Genomic DNA, 11,415 nt, shown 5'->3' with positions numbered 1-11,415 from the left:
TCTACTAGCTGCTACTGTGACACAACAGGCTGTTTTAAATCTTTAAATCCAGATAAACCATGGAGGAGTGCGAAGACAGACTATGGGAGGACGATTGTACTTCCTCTGACGACTGTGGGGAAGAGACCATGCATTTAGACAACCGTGACACTGAGGAGATAGGTGAGTGGGAGATGCTTCCTGATGTCTGCTTGCTACACATCTTCAAATATCTCTCTGATGGTGATCGCAGCAGGGCATCTCTGGTTTGTCATCACTGGCACAAAATCATGCGTCTGCCCTGTCTCTGGCGCTGGCGCTCCTTTCACCTCAGTGGCCGTCTCTCTAAATACAAGCAGTCCGAGCACTTATCGGCAGTGGGCTATGCTGACAATCTGGGAGTCTTCTTGGAAAGCTTGGAGGTGACCGTGTGTCCTCCAAGATCTGTTGTGTTGGCCCAGCGTCTGCATAACACCATCTGTGGGCTGTTGAATACACTGGTCAGGTAAAAACAATTTGCATCTTAAGACTGCAGTATGTAACGTTTACAAAAATAGGCTTTTTTACATATTTATTAAAAGTGTTGCCATGTTGTGACAGTGTAACATGAGACAATCTGTGAAAAGATTGGTTTCCTCCACCTCCTCCTTGAGTTGCTATTGCTGTCTGAAGAAATGCGCCGCTCCCAACCAAAAACAACCAGTCAGAGCCAGAGGGAGTGTCTTAGCGTTGTCAATCAACCTCGTGTATGTGCTGCTCAATGTCCTAATGGCGGAGAATCTTTCCAGTTACTAGTTTTTTCAGGAAAATACCAGGAAAACTGTTAAATTCCAGTTTTCCTGTTAAATTCCAGTTTTTATCCACCATCATCCACCAATGATGGTGGATAAACAGTTTTCCTGGAATGGAAAAGTTCCATTAAACTGTTTATCCACCAATGATGGTGGATAAACAGTTTTCCTGGAATGGAAAAGTTCCATTAAACTGTTTATCCACCATCATTGGTGGCCATGCTAACTAGCTTTAGCATTCATGACAAGCTCCACTGCTATGCTTCTAGCTGTAGCATAGCAGAGAGCAAGGGGGAAGGTGTGAGCAGTGCGTACATAAGTGTGATTAAAAGCACAAAGACCCTCCTCCTCTCTCTAATTGGTTGTTTCTGAAGGAGGAGAGTATCTGTTCAGATAACAGCAGGATCATAGGCAGGAGCCAGATGAGCTCAACTTTTTCTCATGTCTCATACTATGCTGTCATGCTATAGTGATAATAAAACACACACATATTAAGAAATATGTAGAATACATGTAAAGTACAGACCAAAAGTTTGGACACACCTTTTAATTCAATGGGTTTCCTTTATTTTCATGACTATTGACATTGTAGATTCGCACTGAAGGCATCAAAACTATGAATAACACATGTGGAAATATGCACTAAACAAAAAAGTGTAAAACAACTGAAAATAGCCCTTATATTCTAGTTTCCTCAAAGTAGCAACCTTTTGCTGTGATTACTGCTTTGCACACACTCTGCATTTTCTTGATGAGCTTCAAGAGGTCGTCACCTGAAATGGTTTTCACTTCATAGGTCAACCTGCCCTGTCAGGTTAATAAGTGGGATTTCTTGCCTTATAAATAGTCATGAAAATAAAGAAAACCCATTGAATTAGAAGGTGTGTCCAAACTTTTGGTCTGTACTGTATATATATAGAAAAGTTACATAGTTCAATTTTAAGTGTCTATCTGCAATCTGAAATCAGACTCCAAGGACATTTTCATAAAATTGAACATCATTTTGTCTTCATAGAGTTCAAGCCCCATTAAAGACCCTCTCCATCATACGGCTGGAGCTGGACCGTTCCTCCTGGGGCCAGGGCCTCAGAAATACTGTAGTCAACAAACTCATTTATTTCCTCTTAGAAGGTCCCTCAAGACTTAAAAACATTTGCCTGATCAGGATACGGACAGAGACCCAGCAGGTAATGTCAACAGATACCGAATACTACTTGACAAGAAACATTTAGCAAAAAAACAAAAAGTGAATTGGAACATTCATTTGTAGTGTAAAGCTACCAATGTTTTTATAGGAGATAGAAAAAAGAATTGTTATTTTGACCTTTTCAACAAAATACTGACATATTAACTTCTAGAGGAGTTACTAGTCTACATACACATCGGGTTTACTGAAGTGACTCACTTGAGCAAATAATAAAGCAATACATTAGGAACCTTAATTCACAGGTGAAATTTAATGACAATCAAATACCACTAAATTTGTGTGCAGCCATAACAACAACTGCTATAATAGTTTCACCTGAATCTGGTTTATTTCCCAATTCTTTTGACCCACAGGGTCTGGAGCTGCTTTCTGCAATAGTACAAAATCAAAGAAGCCTCTCTCCCCTCTGTGGCCTTTCTTCTTTGGATCTAAGAGGTTTCTTTTCTGTCACTGTGCCCAATCACCTTAATCGCAATATACCTCAAATGCTGCAAAAGTTGCAAGGCCTCACCCACTTGGCTCTTAGCTACTCCTGGTTGTCAGATGAACTGCTGCTGGCTCTCAGTGAAAGTATCAGAGCGAGAAGGGTAAACTATGGCAGAGATGGTAACTTCCTGGAAAACCTTTCACTGTACTGCACTCAGAATGAGCCACATCAACAGGTAAGCAGGAAAAAAAAGAACATTAGGTCAGTCCAAAGACACTGCCCTATCCATGTTTTACCGGGAAACTACAAAAGATGATTAAACTACAAGTGCTAAATAATCTCTTTCAAGGTGGTGTATGGTTACTCATGGGCCACTTTGGTGTCCAGCTGCCCAGATCTAAAAGTCAGACTCACAGTCGAACAAGTCGTTGACACACAGCAGCTGGCGAGGATCCTGCTGCCCGAGATTCCACTCGTGGAGTACAACATGACTGCATTTTATTCAACAGATGAGATCTGCAGCGCCAAGCCTCTGCTCCAAACCATGCTGCCCTGGTACAGACACAGCCTGCAGGTCAGAGTCCCGAGAAAGATGCAAAACATGAAGCAAAAATGTTCTTTTTTTTTCCAACAAAATTTTCACCCGGAATCTGCAGAGGGCACAGGCTTGCTGTTCAATGCGTAAATTTGTATAATGAAGTTACAGTTTGGCTAAGTGGTTCCCAAGCACTGCAGTTTCTGATCATCAAAATGACAGTGGTAGAAATGTTGCCATCCAGATAATTACTGACAAACTTTGGCTTATATTGGCTTATAAGCAGTATAAGAATATTGTTTGGCTCAAGTAAAAGCTTATAAAATATTCAAATATTGCTTATAACATGAGTTTCAACAAACATAAGACCTTTTTTTACTTAAGCCACTTTTCATATATATATATATATATATATATATATATATATATATATATATATATATATATATATATATATATATATATATATATATATATATATATATATTTACTTTTCAACCATTCAACTTTAAGAATCTTCAGTACAATAAGGGAAATGTGTTCTGCTATAATTATACTTTTTAAAACAATGCCTCATTAAAATTAATTTATAACATTTTAAAATTCTACTTCCATGTACTTTCACCTAGAGAGCTGTTCAGACTTTAACATTTGTTGCTTTTTGAGTTGTGTCACCCTACTTCAAGTTCTATTGTGTCTCTACATGATTCTGTCTGACAGTAAGTAGCCCTGGGGGTTATGGCCAGAATTAAGCTTAAGCATGTGAGAATTAAAATGACTGGATAGCTCTATTTCCTCATAAAATCATTGCTTTAAGACAGCTGCTTATATTGTTGTCAGATATTAAAAGTTGGTACATGACCTAAAACATTTGGGTGTAACAAAACAAGCAAAAACAGACAAGAGGACAAATTCAAATACATTGGAAGAACGATAGCTGCGTAAAAACCATTTGAAAGTGTTCAGTCACAACAATGCAAAGAGAAATGTTCTTGTCTGTAGAATCTAACACTGGACCTGAGCAACTGCAGCGAGTCACTCGATGATGAGCTGCTGGAGTTGGTTAATGTGTGTGAGAGCCTCGTAGATTTGAGAGTCTGGGCTTTCTTGGAGATCTCCACTGTGGGTCGGCTCCTGCACATCCGGATGACTAAAAGGATGTCACTCAACAAGATCAAAGTAAGAAAACAGGGAGATATTCCCCTTCAAGCTACGGAAATTCAGTGAAGAGAAAGATAATAGTACATTTGATTGCAGGTGCGAATCTACACAACGGTAGAGAACATAGAGGAGCAGGAAGATCAGCTAATGGAAATACTATCTCCCTTTTGTTACCCTCCTGAGCTACAGTTCCTGGCAGTCATTTGCCCCTATATATGACACCTTCAAGTGTGCCTTAACACCAAACGAGGCACAAGCTCCCTATAAAACCAAAATAAAGTGAATGAAGCATAAAAGACATCTATTTCCTCATTTAACCACCCAAATGATAAACACCTTGTCAGGGTGATGTGGGTGTGTTTATGTTTTTCTCCAGGAGACTGGGTGAGCTGGGGTTGTGTATAGAAACTCTGACCTACTTTCACTGTAAAGCGGGAGCAAGCAATGTTGTGCCTGTGTTTGCATGGGGAGAGAGCACTATTTAAAGTAGCAGAGATTAAGGGCCAATAGAAATAAACTCTTGTTCGGAGGATTCACGCGAGACTAGAAAGAGCGTGAGCCTTCTTTGTGTCTTTAATCCTCTTCATTTGATTTTGGTCTATTATGAATAGAGTCTTTAAAGGTTGTATTAGATTTAAGCTCTTAAGTACGACACCTTATAATCCTTACACACTCTCCACTGATTGCTTTGTTAATTCCTTCATGACTGAATACCTTTTTAGTCTTCTGTTTTGAATAATTACCCACCATTTTAAATGATAATGATATATTTCAACAAAAAACATGTCAATGCTTCCTCATTTGCTGAGTATAAGGTCACAAACACTTCCCCCCCCCCCTCCCCCCACACACACACACACTCACACACAAACACACACACTAACTTCTTGACACTTTACCAAGTTGAGCAACTTCACCATGATCACACCAGACCACTGAAAAATCAGGTTCTGCTGCAAAGATTCCTGCCAGGGAAGGGAGGTGGAAACAGCACAGAATTACTTTAAGTCCTGGCTACTAGTGTTAATGTCGTAACCCGCTGCCAAAATGTATTTATTCTGTCAATTATGTCTTGGAAAAGTATAGCAAAAGTATCCATAACCCTCCTTCTTTTTCACAGTTTATCATGTATTATAACCACAAATAATATTTTAAGGGATGTTATGAAACCGATGAACATGCCTGTGAAGTGCGAGGAAGCTTTTAGTGTTGTGGATTTGCATTCAATTAAAAACAACGCCTCTGTTGTCAACATGTCAGTTTGTACTCTTTCACTAATTCAAAAATAATGTCAATATTAATACGTTGAACAAGCCTGGCATAAGAAAAACATTAGTATTGCACAGCGCGCGACTGTAACGGAGCAGCATCCTTCACGCCATTGGCTGTTAAAGTCAAAGTCACGTGACTGTAGCTATAGCAGGTCGCCGCCCGTCGCCATCACCTGACCGCCGTCGCCACGCCGGTGCCCCGCCTTCCCGTGTTGTTGTTATATCCTCCACATTGTCTCCGCCAGCCCGCCGGACTATCGCCCCCCTGTACCGACGCTTTGCGGAGTCATTCCCCGACCGTCGAAATGTCCTCGCTGCCGAAGCCCTTCTCTGTCTGCGAGGGGCCCTGCGAGAGCTGCGCTGCCCGAAGACGAGGCCTGAGCTCGGCTCTCCATCAGCGGCTCCCATCCCCGCTGCTGGCCGCCTCCGCCACCGGGTTGGTGTCGCTGAAAGAGCACCGGAGGTTGTGCGAGGGCAGGCGGAACCTGGCGGCGGCTGCGATCGGAGGGAGGAAAATCACTCATCCCGGAAAAGCTATACTTGCAGGTGGATTTTCTGGCTCTTTTAATTCAGACTGGAGATTTCAAAGCAGTAGTTGCTCTTTGTGTGTTGCAGAGAGAACAGTATAATCCCAGTCTGTCGCCCTTAAAGCTATCCACGCAGAACTGGGTCAAAAAGCCCCCATGCCCAGCAGGATGCTACAGCAGTTGCATCATGTAGCCTCATCCCTGTTCTCATTGCATTATGCCCCTCATACAAATGTAAACAATAAATGTTTACATTACAAATCCACCACTTCTTCTATATCCACAAGTTACTTTAGGCAACAGAACATTCAGGAGCAGTTCTGCATCTCTCTCTCAGGTGGCATAGCAGGAGCAATAGAGATCTGCATCACCTTCCCCACAGAGTATGTGAAGACCCAGCTGCAGCTGGATGAGCGAGCCAACCCTCCAAGATACAGAGGGATCGGTAGGTCACCGGGCTGGGATGAGTTTCTGTGCTGGCCTTGTGATGCTCTCTCACTCCGTCCTGCTCTGGGTTTGGACAGGTGACTGTGTGAGGCTGACTGTGCAGGATCACGGGCTCAGAGGGCTGTACCGAGGTCTCAGCTCCCTGCTTTATGGGTCAATACCCAAATCAGCAGTCAGGTGAAGACAAGCACACTGTACATGGCAACTTTTACATCATACAGCCTTTTTTAAAAAAAAAAAAAAAAGCAAAAGAAGCTACTAAAATAATTCAGATTTTTGTTTTTTCACACGTCAGAGGTTAGCAGGGTGGAAAATGTTAAACGAGGCGGAACAGATCCAGTGACATAGAAACCAGACCGGGTTTCTTTACTGGATGTGTACCACACATACAAGCTTTCTTTTTTTTTTGTTTTGTTCTTTTATTTTTCATTTAACAACTACATGTAACCGCTTTTGACTATAAAAGAAAAATGTGCTGCTGGATCGTTGACAGTAGTAGTTTTACTTGTCAGAAAATTCCCACTTATGTATCTCAGCATACGTCCCTTACCTTAATAGGATACGAATGATATCAAACCAATCACATAAAAAAAGTAGAGCATGACCTGCATGAACAAAACTGCCTGATTTAAATCTGACTGGATTGAACGGGTGCCATCCTCTCTGATTCACGGACAAATATCAGCTATGGTTTTTGAAATTTCCACATTAAATAATTTTTCATAAAACATGAATTGCCATGAGAAAATAAAGTCACTCTGACCAGCAGCAGATATCTAAATTATTCTCTGCATTTTTTTCTAAAACTCCAGCTTGATTTAAAAAAAAAAAAAAAGTTTTGTACAATCTTACATTGATTTGCTATTGAGTACAGAATTAGGTGAAAGTAACGAACCAGCAAGTATGTCTTTTATATGTTGCTTCCAAACACCTTTATCATCTTTTGAAGTGATCTTGATTTACCATTCCTCAGGTTTTTTAATGTTTTATTTTAACTTTTGCTGCTTTTTTAAACAAATACTTTGTCAAATCCTTGTACCTGACCTAAGACTAACAGTTTCTAGTAAAAGGACTGAATCATGTCCGAAAAATACAGATTTTTTTCTTTCTTTTTAAGTTAAAAGTTAAAAGAATCACTGTCCTCGATAAAGTACTATTCAGCCTCTCTCAAGCTATGTGATCTTGGATATTATTGTGTAGACTGACTTAGAAAGAAAGTGACTGAATTTGTGACGGGTGCCAAAAATATTTTGGTTTTTGCCTTTCTAGAAAATCTGCAAAGAAGGAGCATTCCTGTACAAATTTCTTTCTGTTCCTGTTTTATAATACTGAAATGTCTCCATTCTTCCAGGTTTGGCACATTTGAAATGCTTAGTAATCCGATGCGAGACCACACGGGCCGGCTCGACAACAAACGGAGCCTCCTGTGTGGTTTGGGAGCCGGGATAGCAGAGGCTGTGCTGGTCGTCTGCCCCATGGAGACGCTGAAGGTTGGTTGAGACCTTCTGCAGAAAACTGCAGAAGTTTTCTCTTGTTCACTTTCTGCAGGAAGTTTTGTGATGTGTCACAGAGATGAAACATCTGGATAAAACGGTCTGTATTTGACAAAGGTGAAGCTCATTCATGACCAGTGTTCCCTCAGGCCTCGCTACAGAGGCTTCTTCCACGGAGTCAGTGAAATCATCAGGGAGCAGGGTGAGTGAGCAAAACTGGACCAGCTGCTTATTTTGTATATTAGCAAAACTGCATCTGTAGTAGTAATGTCCAATTTTCCTGTGTAGGTTTGAGAGGAACGTATCAAGGCTTGACACCAACTGTGCTTAAACAAGGAACTAATCAGGCCATCAGATTCTATGTTATGAACGCTTTGCGGAACTGGTACAACGGTGAGATGGTTTTCCCTGAACAGATGATAGAAATAAGAGATCAATAAGTTATTGTCACTTTCGTCAGTTTTTTGGCTTTGGCCCCTAAGGTGATGAGCCTAGAAGAGAAATGCATCCAATCGTCACTGCGATGTTTGGAGCCACAGCAGGAGCAGTCAGCGTTTTTGGAAATACACCTCTAGACGTCGTCAAGACCAGGATGCAGGTAGGAAACAAACGCAACCCTAGTTTATATGTATGTATATATATATTAAAAAAAAAAAAACTATTTTAGATTTGATTGCTTACTGGCGAAGCATATGATTTAAAGAAGGAGTGTCATTTCCCATCTAGTACCCAAAAAGTAGTGCCTCACAGTGGCCAGTGTCTGAATTATTCGATGTTCTTTGGTAGAATAGCTTGTTATCCAAACACCCTAGCATGCAGAGCATCTTCTGTTTTGTCTTTCAATTCTTAGTTTTCTCTTATATGCTTAGTTTTCTCTTGTTTATATTGACTTGCCTTGGAAACAAAATTATCTTAATAGAGACTGATAAATGTGCATAAAAATCTATTTTTTTCAAAACCCAAGAACAAAAAGGATTCACATTTGGATACTGTTTAAATCTCTTTACATGCTGGTCTTCACCTTCTATACATTTAATGTTTTGTGCAAATTGTCAACCATCACACACCTTCTAGATTGACAAAAGTAACACTGTTTTCAGCACAACTTCCATTCTCCTGAGGTCCTGAGTTCAGTTCTAACTGGATTTCAGAAACTAAAAGATTGTTTTTTTTTCTACCTGACAATAATCAAGCTTAAACATGCCATGATATTTTAGTTTCTGCATTAACATAACTTTGATTTACCTGTGTCACATTTCTGCAAATTAAATGCACTAATTAAATAGAATCCTCTTGACATCTAGCATTGCTAAGCTTCTGGATTTGTATTAGCTAATAATTCTCTGGTACAGCTGACATCGACTTTTGTACATCTTCTGAGACCTAGCTTAGAAACTAAGCATAATTTATTCTCAAATCCACATTTATCAAACCCAGAATGAGCGCAGAAAAGAATGTTGTCACTGCACGTTTGTTGCTTGTTAGAAAATCTTAACACATTTCTTTTAATATATGTATATATGTTAGGGTTTGGAGGCCTATCGCTACAAAAACACATTGGATTGTGCCTTCCAAATCTTGAAACACGAAGGACCACAGGCGTGAGTACCATGTAGCCACTAGTTTAGATTTCCTTCCCCCTTTAGCAACCAATTGTAATCTCGTACATCCTGCAGGTTCTACAAAGGCACAGTTCCCAGACTTGGCCGCGTGTGCCTTGACGTGGCCATAGTCTTTGTCATTTACGAAGAGGTGGTCAAACTACTCAACGACGTGTGGAAAACGCAGTAAACCGGCATGAATGTGAAAAGGGGTCCGGGAGGAAGCATGGACCAGTGCCTCTTGCTACGCACAACACAACACCTCTGTTCCAGTTCAGTTTAGCCGTCTGGATTCTCCTGAGCAGATGACGCGTCATCTTGACCGGTGTCCACACTGTTAAGCAACATATTCGGTTACGTAGGCTCACTCTAAACCCAGCAATGAAGACTAGAGCGGGTATTTTTTTTTTTTTTCATCAAGTGAATTAGAAGTAGGTACGGATTAAATAACAAAAGGCTGAAAATACGATAAAAGGAGTATTACGAACGACATGAAACGAACACTTTGTTCTGAAACCAAAAAGGTGTCTTGATTCACTGAGTACTTACCATATACTGTGCTGTGAATGGACTTGAGCAAGCTTCTTGAACCACTGCAACCAGTCTGTGCAGCTCTTGGCTTTGCTTGTGGTGCCGTCATGCTCGCAGCGTCCAGGTGACGGTTCATGGCGAACCTTAGTGCCCAGTGCTGACCACAGTTCATCTTTGCATGAGCATTTTTAGACTCCAACAACGAGTCGCGGACCTGCTGAGGCTACACAGACAGGTTTCGAAAGGGAGTGAGTTTGTAACTGAAAATATAAGCTCATGTTGGTACATCCGTCTTGGTTCATGAACATTGTAGAACTTTCTGTTTTTGTAGTCTGTTTTTTATATCATTTTTCTTCTAGTCAGATCTACCACATTAAGGTTCTTTTTATTAACCCTGGTTTGATCTGTCAGACAGACTTTTGGTATGCTAACATAATAGCTAACTCAGTGTGACTAGGATCTTGAAAAAGGAAAAGGTTTGTTGCCACCTAGTTGTTAGACGACAATAACTAGGAACTGATCTGTTGAAAGACTTTTGACATAAGTGAGAAGTCTCAAAGCAACAGATCAATTTTTGGGTGATCTTAGTCTTGGACAAAATCCTTTCTGTCTTTTTAATCCTGTCTTCATCCTCCATCTTGTCCTTCCTCATCTGTCCTTTCCTCGCTTGTGTCCTTCCTTCACTATTTCCTTCCTACTTTCTTTTTTGTTCCCACCTTTCTACCCTAATGTCCTACTTTCTTCCTCCCCTATTGTCATTTCTTTCTCCACTTTGATCCTCTTCCTTTGCTCCTTCTTTCCAGATTACATATTTAAAATCTCTCCCATGTAGGAATATTTGAAATTTATCGTGAATTTATGGTATTTCATATTACGGTATCTGGAAATGTGGAATTTGTCCACAAGAAAAAATATTCCCCTTTTAAATATTGTATGTTCCAATAATTACCAGGTTTCACACTTTACACAGGGATACAAAGAAGGTTGCTTTATCACTTGTCATTTGTTCTTTTTTTTCAGAAGGCATTTACTGCCCAGTATTGTTCACAGTTTGCTGTTTTGGTTTTTCATAAAATGGCCAATTTTAATGCGCACATTCTCTTTAATTTCTGTGTAAGCACCAACACTGCTCACTGTAGGGCAGATTTAAAGCTTTTTTATTGTATGGGAGATACCAAAATACAACATGACGCACATGACATAAATGCTGTTGGACAATTTCAAATGATTCAAGTTTGATGTTCTTGATGATAATAAACTTGTGTAGACCAAGTCTGTGTGGCTGTGATAAGACTACACATAACGTTTCAGAAGTAGATTTTACCGTGAAAACTGAAATGATCAGTATAGCAAATCAAAAATATCTAAACTTTTACTCTTGAACTTATCAACACTTAAACATCACTGTACCTTAGTGGGACTTATGTGATAGATCAAAACAAATT

At 40.2% G+C, this 11,415-nt stretch overlaps 2 protein-coding genes across 2 annotated transcripts; both read left to right on the top strand.

Moving 5' to 3' along the window:
- Positions 1–254: 254 nt before the first annotated feature.
- fbxo39 (F-box protein 39) lies at positions 255–4,327 on the top strand. The gene is made up of 6 exons (XM_005805844.2): positions 255–484; positions 1,786–1,957; positions 2,331–2,639; positions 2,754–2,978; positions 3,942–4,118; positions 4,197–4,327. The coding sequence occupies exons 1-6, from the start codon at positions 270–272 to the stop codon at positions 4,317–4,319; spliced, it is 1,221 nt and encodes a 406-aa protein (XP_005805901.2). The 5' UTR covers positions 255–269; the 3' UTR covers positions 4,320–4,327.
- A 1,093-nt stretch (positions 4,328–5,420) lies between these two features.
- LOC102234965 (tricarboxylate transport protein, mitochondrial-like) lies at positions 5,421–11,242 on the top strand. The gene is made up of 9 exons (XM_005805843.2): positions 5,421–5,917; positions 6,236–6,343; positions 6,423–6,522; positions 7,697–7,835; positions 7,956–8,040; positions 8,127–8,231; positions 8,321–8,436; positions 9,366–9,439; positions 9,515–11,242. Exons 1-9 carry the CDS (start codon positions 5,677–5,679, stop codon positions 9,627–9,629), a joined length of 1,083 nt encoding a protein of 360 aa, XP_005805900.1. The 5' UTR covers positions 5,421–5,676; the 3' UTR covers positions 9,630–11,242.
- Positions 11,243–11,415: the final 173 nt, after the last annotated feature.

The sequence above is a fragment of the Xiphophorus maculatus genome, chromosome 11 (assembly GCF_002775205.1).
Source record: "Xiphophorus maculatus strain JP 163 A chromosome 11, X_maculatus-5.0-male, whole genome shotgun sequence".
Taxonomy (NCBI): domain Eukaryota; kingdom Metazoa; phylum Chordata; class Actinopteri; order Cyprinodontiformes; family Poeciliidae; genus Xiphophorus; species Xiphophorus maculatus.
This window is presented reverse-complemented; position numbering and strand designations above follow the sequence as displayed.